General features: G+C 39.9%; 2 protein-coding genes across 10 annotated transcripts in view; one reads left to right on the plus strand and one right to left on the minus strand.

Annotated features, from left to right (window-relative positions):
* Positions 1 to 445: 445 nt before the first annotated feature.
* Positions 446 to 11,682, minus strand: MFAP1 (microfibril associated protein 1). The gene is made up of 9 exons (XM_043434289.1): positions 11,451 to 11,682; positions 7,661 to 7,880; positions 6,404 to 6,533; positions 5,947 to 6,134; positions 5,099 to 5,207; positions 4,835 to 4,995; positions 3,770 to 3,929; positions 1,219 to 1,308; positions 446 to 1,125 (listed from the first exon to the last, which is right to left on the minus strand). Exons 1-9 carry the CDS (start codon positions 11,527 to 11,529, stop codon positions 943 to 945), a joined length of 1,320 nt encoding a protein of 439 aa, XP_043290224.1. The 5' UTR covers positions 11,530 to 11,682; the 3' UTR covers positions 446 to 942.
* Positions 11,683 to 11,758: 76 nt separating this feature from the next.
* Positions 11,759 to 13,176, plus strand: part of WDR76 (WD repeat domain 76) — a 56,335-nt gene continuing 54,917 nt past the window's right edge. For 3 of the 9 annotated variants that reach the window (XM_043489899.1, XM_043489904.1, XM_043489905.1), the window contains exon 1: positions 11,776 to 11,897. The gene's annotated coding sequence lies outside the window, so the exon portion shown is untranslated. Of the gene's footprint in view, positions 11,898 to 13,176 lie in introns of all 9 variants that reach the window. The other 6 variants (XM_043489900.1, XM_043489908.1, XM_043489902.1 and 3 more) reach the window with 6 other exon arrangements.

Consider the following 13,176-nt stretch of genomic DNA (forward strand, 5'->3'; position numbering starts at 1 on the left):
TCTTTATAACCCCTAGGCCTCCTAATTTCTGCCATATGCAGGGTGGTTATGTAGTACATACTAAATGAAAAATTTAACTCTGCCAGTGATATCCAGCATGATGTCACTACATTGCAGCTCAAGAGCACTTTGCCCTCCTTGGAACATGAGCTAGGCAAGCAGATACTGGTGTGCTGCTTGGATTCCGTGTTTTGTGTGTCCTGTTTTGTTCTATATACAGCTACAATTTAGACAGCAATGACAATCACATATTTGCTCACGGAATAATTCTAGGTGCCATTTACAATATAGCTTGTCTAGCATCTGTGCTTGTTCCTGAGATGAAAGGGTATGATTAAAATGTGAAACATCCTTTGCCTGGCAATTCCCTGCTGTCTTTTATCTTAGTTAATAGGTAGCTATTTGTCAGCTTACACATTTTATTTCTGATATGCTAAAAAACCTCTTGGTGTATGATTTTTTTATTTCTTGACACTTGCACATAAATGGATCAAAAAGTATGTTTGCCTAGAAAAATTTACCCAAAAATGCAAAACAGGTTTTCAATGACCTTAGACTTCCTGTAAGGTAGAAATAATACATTGTCCACTTACATGCCCATCCATGTTTCTAACCCAAGCTCAGAGCTGGAAAAAGAAACTTGGAACAGTCCCAAGTGAATATGGGAAGCCAGAGCAGTAATGACATTCAAGATTTCTCAGAAATAGTCCTAAGTGGGAGCCTCTAATCCTACCTGGACAGTGCTTTTTTGCGGGCTTCTCAGCATGAGTCCAAACCTCACAAAGCACTTTCAAAGACTGGGTTTGCCCAGTGCCACAAGTATGGCAGTAGGTTCAGCAGGCTGGATACAGGGGCCATGTGAATAGTAGTAAAAACAAATCAAGGACCAGATGCTGAGATTTCCCCTTGTGTCCCACAGCTGGAAGAAAAAGTAGCTGAACTCTAAGTAGTTTTCCGCTTCTTGGCAGATGGCCGTTCAAATACATCTCGTACCCCGGCTGCCTTTTGTTTAAAGAACTTTGTATTTTGGGCGCTCTCTTGGCCCCATGCTGAGTCAAAGGAGGTGGTGTCTTGATCAACGAGGTGGGTGTATTTAGTACGACCAGAGCGTCCAAAGTTCTTGACCTGTATGGATAGATGATGAGTTATACCACCAGATTTATCATGGTCCAGCCTCAATACGTTACTTTTCTCTCATGTCATTAAGGTTCCCCATACCTGCATGACTTTGGGAAGAATGGTTTTGTTGAAATGATCCTCCAGGGTAGGTGCGCTGAAATCTCTCTTGTATACTTCTTCATCCTCATCCTGTAAAAAAGAGTCTTATCAATCTTGTGGTTTTATTTCTTATGTATCTCTCATTTTTCAAACCATTTAAAATTATTTTTATTTATTTATTTGGACTGCACTGTGCAGCATATGGGAGCTTAGTTCCCTGACCAGGGATTAAACCCACACCCCACCCTGCAGTTTAAGCGCAGAGTTGTAACCACTGGACTGTCAGGGGAAGTCCCTCAAACTACAAATTCATTAAATTTTACAACAAAGGATAAAAAGAAACCAGAGGGCATTGAACCTACTGAACCAAAAGCTTACATCAAGTTGAGGAGATGATACTCCTTTTTTCCTTTGTGTTGTCTTTTTCCTTCTTAAATGTAGCTAATTCTTGAAGGTTGGTTATATTCTTTTCACTCAATATGTTCATTCACTCACATGATTTCAACTTTATACAGGCCTCTCAAACCTCCAATCCTGATTCTTCTACTGCCCAATATATATCTTAGGTATTCTGTTCGGATTTCAAACTCACAACCAAAGTGAAAACCACATCCCTGAAATTTTCCAAATCAGCCTTTTCCTGACTTAATCTCTGTAATAGGACCAACATTCTCTCTAGATTCTCATTACTTTGGTTATTAACAGTTTTTGCCTGCAATCAACCTTACACATTTCATTAGATTAATGTGTTTCCTAAAACACAACCCTCATTATACCTTTGTCCTGCTCAAAAGCTTTCAGAGGTTCTTTCTTTTACTAAATAAGCATAATTCCTCTGTGTACTAGTCAAGGCCAAATGCTACATAGCCTTAATGTACTCCTTGCCTTTACAGATGATACTTTCTGCCTCCATTTCTTCTGGTTCCTTTCTTCCTACCACCAAATGTTAGAAAGTCTATACATCTAACATGTCATCTCCTTGATATCCTTTTCAATCCTACCAAATCCAACACCTCTCTCTTCAGAAGTCCTTTAGTACGTTCACTCTTTATGTTACATACAAATTTGTATGTTACATACAAATATGTATCTATTTGCCTTAGCTCTATTATTAGATTGTAAGCCTTCTGAGGGCAAGGAGCTATGGCTGTGTTAAACAGTACTACCCTTCATACACTAAATGCTCAAAAGGTTTATCTAATGAACTGTATAAAACAATTATAGAGTAGTTTCAAATCAACATATAAATACAACTATAATGTTGTGATACAGACCATAAACATATATACTGAAAGAATTAAAACAATACCATCTTAAGGGAAGTTTCACAGAAGGGCTGAATCTTTTAACCAAACAGTTTTGGGATACTCTGTTCCTGTCAGCTCTTGAAAGGCCCAATTTAAAGGTAGGCCTTTCATGAGACCAACTTTTCTCCTTGTTAGAGCCTGAGAGTCCCTCATTTAATCTCAGAAGCCATTTCCACTTCACCTTCCTTGTCTAGATGAGAAGAGTTGATATTTGAGTATGTGCACCAAAAGACTTTCACATGAACCTTCCCTTATGTATCTTAGTCAGGAATGCACTGGTTCTCTAAGGAGCTTGATTATTAAAACTGTTGAAATGCTAAAGCAATGATATCTTACGACTTTGAAGCAATCTAAGAAGTAATTAATAATCTCCACTGACTCCTATCTAGAAAGCTATGTGGGCTGGAAAACTACATAATAAGCAAACATTTCCTGCTGACTAGATAGACTGATTTTGGTGGGAGAAGAATAAGGAATCCTCCTTATTTTTCAAAGTTTTACAATTTTACTGGTATCTACAGCAAAAGGCAGGAATTTAGCTGCAGTGGAGATACTTAAGGTTTGCTAAACAGCATCTGTAAAAGCTAGATTACTTTTTGATACAAACTTCTTTAATATCAGGAAATAATTTAACAAACCACATGCCACTGGAGTAATAAATGTCATCAATTCTCCCATTTCCTTTCCTGCTATCTCTCTATTAAGGAATTATCACTAGTGCTAATCCAAATAATTTGGAAGCAGTCCTTTTCATTTTATACAGGGTTAACAGACTGCTGTTTTGACTTTGGTTTTTATATAAAGAACAAAGATCATGGCATTACAAATAATGGTTAGATAATTAACAACTTTCAGGTCAGATTTAGTCACTTTCTGTCCACTGAGAATGAAGTGAATTAAACTTAAACCACCCAAACATGAGTTAATCTAAAGCTCTTTACAGAGCTTGGTTTTCTCATAACCAAAATTTCTCAGCTATGAAAAATGATATCTAAGTGATCTGGGGGCCCTACATAGTCTAGTCTAGTCTAGATCACTCTCTCTTTCAGTTCCTCAATTCTGCTGTTACATCATTTCCTCCTGAGAGCTGGGGCCAAAAGACAATAGTTGCTGCCATTTCTGAAATCCTGCTGCTAATGCTTTCCTCTGTTTGGTTTTACATTCTTCACAGGCAAAAAGCAAATGAGAAAGTTGACCACTGGTAGGAAAATGGGGGGTTATTCCAGTCTCTTTTCACTTCTTACCATGAAGAAGGCACCCCGGTGATAATACTTCTGTAGGAACTTATATTTGCCCTTAACAGCTTTGTTGGTGATGACTTTGCCATTTGCCCGAAGCTCAGCTCGCCTCTCTTCCTCAGTTAGGTTTCTCATTCGTTCAATTTCTGCTTTCTCCTTCTCAAGTCTGTTCAGAGAATGAAAACTATTTATTTCATTTTAGTTTCAGAAAGACCCAGTTATCTAAATATGACACAGTCCCACCTCCTTTCAAGCATTCTATCTTCATCAATTCTGGTTACTGTTAGGAATTAAGATCGGAAGTTTAATACATAAAAAGGTCAGGTAGTCTTCATTATGCACGAAGACCAGGTACTGCAAACTTCGGAAAGTTGATTCTAGTCTTTTTGAGGTTCAGACACACTACTACTGCTTGATTTTATAACATTATGAATTTCCCTTCCCTGAAGAGCCACCTTTGTTTAAAAAAAAAATCAGAATTTAATTCTGTATAAGACTTGACTGGTATTTCTTTAGTAATGTGCTTACATGTCACAAACCAAGGATCACCGTCATTAACTAGATTGCAGCAGTTTTAACCTTTTTTGGGAGGTGCAGTCATAGGTCCCTTTTCTTCAAAAAAAAAAAAAGAAAAGAAAAGCATTCCCAGTAGTTTTTAGGAATAGGTGGTGCAGCTCCAAGATGATTTTGCTCTAACAGTGAGTATGGTAGAGGAACTGCATAGCAGCCTCCAAAATTGTGAGAAATAATTGTTTTAAGTCACATACTTTTGGGTTGGGTTGTTATGCAACAACAGAAAACTGATTAAAGCTAGTAACTAGTTTGTGTCTACCAGGAAACTACTAAAGGGAGTATCAGCTGTACTCTTATGGAGAAACACTGACAAAATGTGTTTCTCTTCCCTGATTTTATTATAATAAGCCACATTCCAGTTATGGGGAACACACCTAGCTGTAGGAACCCTGAAGAAAGCTAGAATGGAACTCACAGTAGGTGTGGAGCCTGAGAGCTACCCTACTAGGAACCTGACCACCCAGCGGTATTAAGCTCTAAGCTCATCCTATTACTCACGCTTCTCTGTCTTCTCTGTCCCTCTTGATTCTCTTTAACTCCCGAACTTTCCAGGCCTCATATTCCTCCTCATCATTTTCATCATCAGTATTGAGTGCATCCAGGGCAGCCAGAGACCGCTTGTTCTCCTCCAGCTCTTTCTTGGTTTCCTCCTCTACAATCTGGATAGGGAGAACAATTCAACTGTTGGACTTCCTTATTCTCCCTCAGACAGACCGAAACACACAACTCCTCACACTCAATCCTCACAGCCACGCCCAGCACCTTGAGTGTGTACTTGCGTCTCTCCTCAGCCATGTGTTTGGCCTCCTGCTCCAGCTCCTTCTGTTTCAATGCTTCAGCCTCACGTTCTTGAACTGTCACCCGGTCCTTCCTGCAGCACAGAGGTCCTGTTAATTACCCAAAGTCCTTAGAGTGGGGCTCTTTGTTCCCTAAATCAAGTCACATTCAAACCAGACAAAGCCAAATGGTTTCTGGCTTTATTATTTGCAAAGAGCTAAAAGTGGGAATCATTTCTGGTCTTTAGAACATCAAAATCCCATCATCTTTGAACTGCCTGAATATCAAGAAACCTGCTGGACTGTAGGATTTCTAGCCATTAGGGTAGGTAAAGGAATTTGCTCTTAAGCTTGATTTTGTATTTAAAATAATATAAGACCTTGGCAGGTATGTTTTCTTTAAGTGGAAAAGGAGATGTGAAAACTAACTCAGACCATCACCAAGATGCGTGTGTGCGTGCTCAGTCACTTCACTTGTGTCTGACTCCTTGTGACCCCATGGACTGTAACCTGCCAGGCTCCTCTGTCCATGGGATTCTTCAGGCAAGAATACTGGAGTGGGTTGCCATGCCCTCCTCCAGGGGATCTTCCCAACCCAGGGATCGAACTCATGTCTCCTGCATTGGCAGGTGGGTTCTTCACCCACTGAGCCACTTGGGAAGCCCAGCACCAAGCCACTCCTCAGCAAACACTCTGCTGAGCTGGGGCACCGGGCAGAAGACTTTCACTTAGTGCCTGCATTTCAGGAGAGCATGAGCGAGAAAAGAGGCTTCCCTCTTCAGACCCAGAAAGCAGTAATTATGTGGATTCAGGCCAGGTCTGTGAAATACTTACTTCCGAATGAAGACTGGCTTAAGGCGAGGCTCCATCTCATCCTCACTGTCTGTGTACTCCTCATACTCAGACTCTGATTCGGACTCCTCCCCAGAACGTCCCTCGTCTTCCACCTCCATGACTTCCAGCTCTTCATTTTTTCTCTCCTGTGCTCTTTGGCGCATCATGCCACGGCGCCGTTCTATTTCCTATCAAGTTACATGTCCAAGCCAGTCAGCCAAACGGCCTGTGCTCTGCGGTGGCTTTTTATTCTTACCTCATCAAGCTCAACAAGTTCTGGTCGAGTAAATGCAACTTAGTACCACTCTATTTCAATCCTATCCAAAACAAGTAGGGAACACTGGATCTGACTTCTGCCAAAAGCTTATATCTTATGCTGCTAAGGCCTCAACAAAGGAGCACTGGCCCTAATTTCTTCTTCCACCCAGAAAGAACTTCCCACTTTCCTTAATCATACCTCTTCATCAATCTCTTCTTCCTCTTCTTCACTGCTATCTTCTCGTTCCATGCGCCAAGGATCTCCTTCTACTTCGGAGTCACTTTCTCCAACCACTTCAGGTTCCACTATTTTCCGGTGTCGAGCCAACCTGAAAGACAGTGTCCAACTGTAATACCAACCTCACAAAAATGACCTTTCCTTAGTCACAGAGCACCAGGACGTGACGTTTCCTTTTACTAGTACTGAAACCTCGAGATTAGGAAACTGAGGGGCAGATTAAAGAAACTAACTCAGTGTCAAAAGAAACAGTCAAGTTGGACCTAAAACATTACATGTATGCTGAGGCACCCTGGGGCACTGGACCAAGCTTAGATGGGTGCCATGGGATATACTGTAAAGCTCAAAGTAGTTGACTTTCAACAGCAGATCACATTATGTTTCCTTTCAGTGGTATCGTATCTTTGTAAAATTGTTCTTTTTTTTTTTTTGGGCTGCTGTGATAAAAAGCAAGTTCTGCATGAAAGTCAATACAGAACTGGAAATGGGTGACAGGGTCAATGTGACTCTGAGGTTTGAGAAGTTTCAGTGCCCAAGAGGCACACAAACCCCAGTAGTAAGTAACTGTGGTTATATAAAAATGAAATAAAAATCTTTTTTCTCTTATAGGTATTAAAGTTTTCAAGTACCTAAGTTGCTAGGATATAAATATTTATTAAATCATTTGGCTCTAACTACTTAATAAAATAAAAAGAACTGTTTAGGCCCACAGGGTCTGTGAAAAAACTCCTGAGACAATGTGAACTATGAAAGTTGGGAACCTCTGGCTACTCTGTAAGGTAATGTCTCAGTCAATACAAAATACACAAAATCCCTTGTTGGGAGGGGTCCTTTTCTGACGTGAGACCACTCATCAGTCCTTTTCTCCTACTTCATCGGTATCATTTCTCCTCATTAGCTTTTAGAATAATTACCTGGAAAAGATCAATTTCTCAAATTTTAGAAAACATCTCTGTGCTAAAAAGACCCCTCAACAAACCAACCAATGTTCTGTGCTTTCAATTCCCTTAATGAGTCATTTTCCAAACCCCACTCTGCTTCAGTTTCCTGGCTGGTAAAAATGGGGGATAATCTTACCCTCATAAAATCATTATGTGGATTACAACAATTAGTTAAAGTAATATACCAGGAACAGTGCCTGGTACACAGTAAGTACTACTCAAGTATTAGCAATTGTTGCTGGGTTCACATCCGGGATAACATAGCCCTCATCATTACCTCTCCTCCACATCTTCACTAATACGGTTCTGCAAACGCCGCAGCCGAGGGTCACTAGATGAATCCTCCTCCTGTTCCTCGGGCTCTGCTTCTTGTTCTTTGGCTTTCTTAATGAACTGAAACTCTTCATCCTCCTCATCTGAGGACTCCATAGGGGCATAGTCTGGCCTCTTTCCCGACACATAACGTTTTACCTTCACTTTTTCCATCGAAATCTCACCTGGATAAGAGACAGAACTTACGTTTCAGTAACCTCTTTCCCAAAATCCTTCAACCCTTGGCCTTTCCAGGTAAAAAAGCCCTGTATTCCTGGCAAACCAAGTCCAAGCAGAAGAAGGAGCCCTGACCCAACCATCTATTCAACTATATCTTTTTCCTACAAAGGCCAAGTCATTAGAAGGTGTTCCTGTGAACACCAACACTAATGATAATGAGGTTTAGCTTGGGTACAGTGAGTGGAGGAAGGGTGGGCAGTGAAACAATACAAAATCCTTCCTAATAGGGAGACTACATCCACCTTAACTATATGCTTAAGTGAATTATTTGTAACAGTGCCCAGCACACAGTAAGGGTGACCTAACTGGGAATATAAGATTGAAATGGTGTTCGGTCATTCTTTTAGTTCCTCAAGATATTTCTCTGGCAGTCGCTATATGATCTATTACCACATAACTCGATCTTCTAATGTTTATTTCTACCTTTTCTTTTAGCTTATGTGCTACCAAACCTGCAAGAGTAGATTATCTGTCTTTTACAATCCAATGAACAGAAAAACAGTGAAAACTAACCAACACATTTTCTAAGATGAATACAACCTGGATAACCAAGCTGGACAGTTCAAGGGAAAACTTTAGGTGGACTTCACTTACAAACATAGATACAGGCAACATAAAAACTAACCAAGAAGCCCCTCTAAGCTATAGGGACATAATTAAGATTTAGCCCAGGGCTATAAGGATGGCTTAACCTTAGAAAATTAACAGGGGAAAAAGTAATGTACTTTTTAAAGTTTATATACTTACAGTCACACAATCTTAACAATAGATACAGCAAACATTATATTTAATGATAAAATATTAGAAGCACTCCTTTAAAAAACAGTGGGCATCATTAGGTTGTCCCTATCATACCTTCTAATCAACACTGTATTATGGTTTCAGGGCAATAAGAAAAGAAAGAGATAAAAGGTAAGAATTAAAAAGGAAGAAACTTCCACAATTGGCAGCCAATATGATTACTTACGTAGAAAATACAAGATAACCAGAGAAGCTTAAAAAATTCAAGTAGAAAGGAGTATAAATGCTAGATAAAAATAAATGTACCTGTACATTGGCTACATATAATTAGAAAATACACTTTAAAAATACTATGTACAATAGCAACTAATCTATAAGATACTAAGGAATAAATTCAACAAGTGATGTGTGAGGCTATAGGAGGAAAAATATAAAATATAATTGTTTTAAAGATATAAAAGATCAAAATAAATGAAGAAATGTATCATGTTCAAAGATGAGAAGATGGCAACTGTGCCCAAGTAGATCAATAAATGCGTGCTCTATAATTTTAATGTAATTTCATTAAAAGCTGTCCCCAGGCTGATTCTAAAATCATATGGAAGAATAGGAGGTCAAAAAGAGCCAAGACAATTCTGAAGAACAAGGTAAGGTAAAAGACCTTAACAGACACCTTGCCAAAGAAGATATACAGATGGCAAATAAGTACGTGAAAAGATGGTCCACATTTTATGTCTTTGTGCATGCTCTGTGGCTTAGTCATGTCCGACTCTTTGCGACCCCATGGAGCGTAGCCTGCCAGGATCCTCTGTCCATGGGGATTCTCCAGGCAAGAATACTAGAGTGAGTTGCCATTTCCTCTCCCAGGGCATCTTCCTCACCTAGGGATCAAACCTTTGTCTTCTTCATTGGCAGTATCTTTTTAAACCACTGAGCCACCTGGGAAGCCCTTATATGTCTTCAGGGAATGCAAAAAAAAAAAAAAAAAAAAAGACATGCTGCTACACACAGAATGGCCAAAATCCAGAGCTCTGACAATACCAAATGCTGGGAAGAATGTGGAGCAACAGGAACTCCGATTTATTGTTGGTGGGAGTGCAAAATGGCACAACCACTTTGGAAGATAGTTTGGTGGTTTCATACAAAACTAAGCATACTCTTACCATATGATCTAATTTCTGCTCTTTGGTATTTATACAAAGGAGCAAAACACAAAAACCTGAACATGGATATTTATTGTAGCTTTGTTCATAATTGCCAAAACTTGTAAGCAACCAAGGTGTCCTTCACGCGGTGAATGGATAAATAAACTATGGTACATTTAGATGATGGAATATTACTCAGCAACAACAAAACAAAAAGAGCTATCAAGCCATGAAAATACATACAGGAACCTTAAATGCATATTACTAAGTGAAAATACTGTGTGATACCATAACGATGGATATATATCCCTATACATTTGTCCAAATCCATAGAATGTACATCAGAGTGAATTTTAATGTAAACTACTGACTGAATGATAAATGAGGTGTCAATATAGATTCACACTACCCTAGTAGAAATTTTTACATAAGTGCACTAAAGAGACATGTTTAAGCACTATTTGTAAAAGGAAAAAAAGTAACAAAACAACAACTAAGTGTCCCTCAACAGGGATCAAACTGTGGTTTAATTATACAATGGAACTTATAAGCAGTTAAAGGGCTTCCCTGGTGGCTCAGAGGTTAAGAATCCACCTGCCAATGAAGGAGACATTGGTTCTATCCCTGGGTAGGGAAGATCCCCTGGAGAAGGAAATGGCAACCCGCTCCAGTAATCTTGCCTGGGAAATCCCAAGGACAGAGGAAACTGGTGAGTTACAGTCCCATGGAGTCCCAGAGTCAGACAGGACTTAGCTACTAAACAACAAGCAGTTAAAATGAATGAATAAGATCTTCATGTATCCAAAGGACACTTCTCCAAAGTCGTGTTGATTTAAGAAAAAAACAACAACAACAAAAGGCAGAATACACAAAGATAGATACTGTATATTTAAAAGATGAAACAGAACTGACATTATTTCCCAAATACTTTACTGAAAAAACTAGGACTTTCAGTCTGACTCCCCAAACAAGTACAGCTTTCCTTCATCCATCTGCACTCATAAGAATCCTAACTCATCCTTTAAAGATCAAGTTAAATACTCCAATCTGAAGAGATTACTCCTTCTCTGTCCTCCCAAAGCATTTCGTTTATATCAACTATGTGACAGGTTTTATAGGTGGGAAAGACCATAAACTTGTTCAGAATGTGCCTCTTTTTCTATGTCTCACATCTACAGACTATGAGTTCCTTACACCACAGTTTTACACCATTTTGTATTCAATTTAACAAATACAGTCACTGCGATGGCTGAAAGGGATAAAAAGTTTTAAGATAGAGTTCCTGCCTCAAGTAGGTTATTAACTTACGATGTAGTAGACGGAGGTGGACACGTAATTACAAGTTATAAAAGCACCATAATCAGACAATGGACAATGAAATGCCACACAACAAATAGCAGGCATTCACTATATTAGCCTAACTTATTGGTGGAGAGAGCACACAGGTCCTACTAACAAGATGAGTTCTAAAAGTAGCACCGCGATCGGATCCGAATTTGACGGGGAAAGTCGAAGAAATAGGGGCAGGGTCTTAAGGATTGCTGGGGATAAGATGGTGGGCCCGGGGTAAGTTTGGAATATGCTGGCGAAAGAGGTAAGATCGGACTGGAAAATCACTCAACACAGTACCTTTCTCATTGCGAACCGGGACGGCCCCAGCCGTTGACTGGATGGGCGGTTGCTTCATGAGTGAGCTTGGGACCGACATGTTGACGACAGCGGCGGTGGCTCCCGAAACTCGACTGATTTCAAAGTGAACAGCTACAACGTCAACGAAAAGATAAAACCCTCTGCTCCTAGGACCACTGGAAACTGCTACGCGACTGATAGAAACACCACCTACGGCCGAGCTAGAAAAACCGGAAGTACGCGACCAGAGGATTGTGGGATTGTGGAGGACTTCTAGACGCCTAGGCCTAGAAGGCGGAGTCTGTTACTGCGCATGTCCATAGGCTGCTCTGGCGTTCGCAACCTCGCAGTGTTTGTACGCGTCTTCCGTGCGGGAAGTTGGTTCCACTGGGATTTGCTGTTAAGACTGCGACGAGGGAAGTCTCAAGTAAAGGTTTTGTTGGTTAGGTTGGTCTGAACCCGAGTATTATAGGGTAGTGATGAATAATGAAACTCAGGAGATAATGAACTGCAGTTTGTTCAGATTGTCAAATTTGAAAGCTCAGAGTTTAATCGGAATAGAAATCCCGTTAACAGCACTTGATTAGCTCAGTTGATGAGGCTGAGCGGATTGTGGTGAGGTATTTTTTGGTCACTTGAGGGCAAGTGGTGGTAATTTAGGCCAGTGGCAAGAGAAAAAAAAAAATCCCCCAAGCGGCTTAGAATAATGTCTGAAATCCGAACACTATTAAGCTTTCCGTTCTGTCCATTTCTGGAGACTGCCTATTACAACATATTCCTGGCTGGAATGTTTGTGTATGGGTCCGTAAGTAATTATTAAGCACTTGTGTTTAGCTCACTTAGGAGTATGGAATATTGTTAAAAGGCTCGTGTCCTCCAGGAACTTGAATTTTACTTTGTAAGCCTTAAAGGGTTTATAGAATAGGAACAAATAACCCCAATTTTCTAGGTGGATCGTGTTAAAAAAAAAAAAAAAAGGCTAGTTGGTAGAACACACGCACTGTAGAAAAGATTTTATAACTGCTGTGTAGGGAGAGAAGGGACAGTGTGAGCAAAGTCTTGAAGTCCAGAAATATGGCATATATCAGGCTCTGTGAAGTTTGATTTTATCAGTAATTTTTGAGTCTGGGGTGAAAATTGCTGAAGGGAACTTTCCTGAAGGTACTGTTAGTAGCATTACTTCTCAAGTGGTTTCACCTGTTCTACAATTGGGCCTCAGCTGGGAGAAGATATAAAATTGGGCAAGTCTCAATCAAAGAACAGTGCACGACACAAATTTTGAGCTACAAAGTACTGTAAAAGTAGAGTTGATAGAAATTTGTATTGTAAATATATCAGCTCCGAAATTATGCTATCCCGAGGGAGTAAATCTAATGGGAAGGCAGTTCTTTCTGCTCTTGGCAACCCAGAAAATAGAAAACAACAAAACAACTTTTCATATGACAATAAGAAATACAGTGTCCTAAAATCTTATTTATGGTACTTTGTGATACAAAAATTATTTAAGACTTTCCCCCTGTCCTTGGACTTTGTAAGGTCATCACTAGAATCTTAGTTAACTGGTGGGTGAAGTTTTAAACCACCTTATCAGCTCTTGGGGGGGAAAAAGTCAAAATACTTCCCTTCCTAGGAAGAAGAGAATACGGTAGCCATAGGGCATAATTTTCTGGTGGGGGGATCACAAGGAACCATCGGGTCGAGGTAAAGCCGGCAGGTTGATTTCATT

The sequence above is a fragment of the Cervus canadensis genome, chromosome 17 (genome assembly GCF_019320065.1).
Source record: "Cervus canadensis isolate Bull #8, Minnesota chromosome 17, ASM1932006v1, whole genome shotgun sequence".
Classification (NCBI taxonomy): Eukaryota; Metazoa; Chordata; class Mammalia; order Artiodactyla; family Cervidae; genus Cervus; species Cervus canadensis.

What these genes read in the sequence shown, in the direction of transcription:
- MFAP1 (XM_043434289.1), bottom strand. Translation starts at nt 11,529, where the DNA reads ATGTCGGTCCCAAGCTCACTCATGAAGCAACCGCCCATCCAGTCAACG. An exon ending in CCCGGTTCGCAATGAGAAAG is followed by an intron (nt 7,881 to 11,450) that starts GTACTGTGTTGA and finishes TCTCTTATCCAG; the next exon opens with GTGAGATTTCGATGGAAAAA. An exon ending in ACCGGGGTGCCTTCTTCATG is followed by an intron (nt 1,309 to 3,769) that starts GTAAGAAGTGAA and finishes TCTTTTTTACAG; the next exon opens with GATGAGGATGAAGAAGTATA.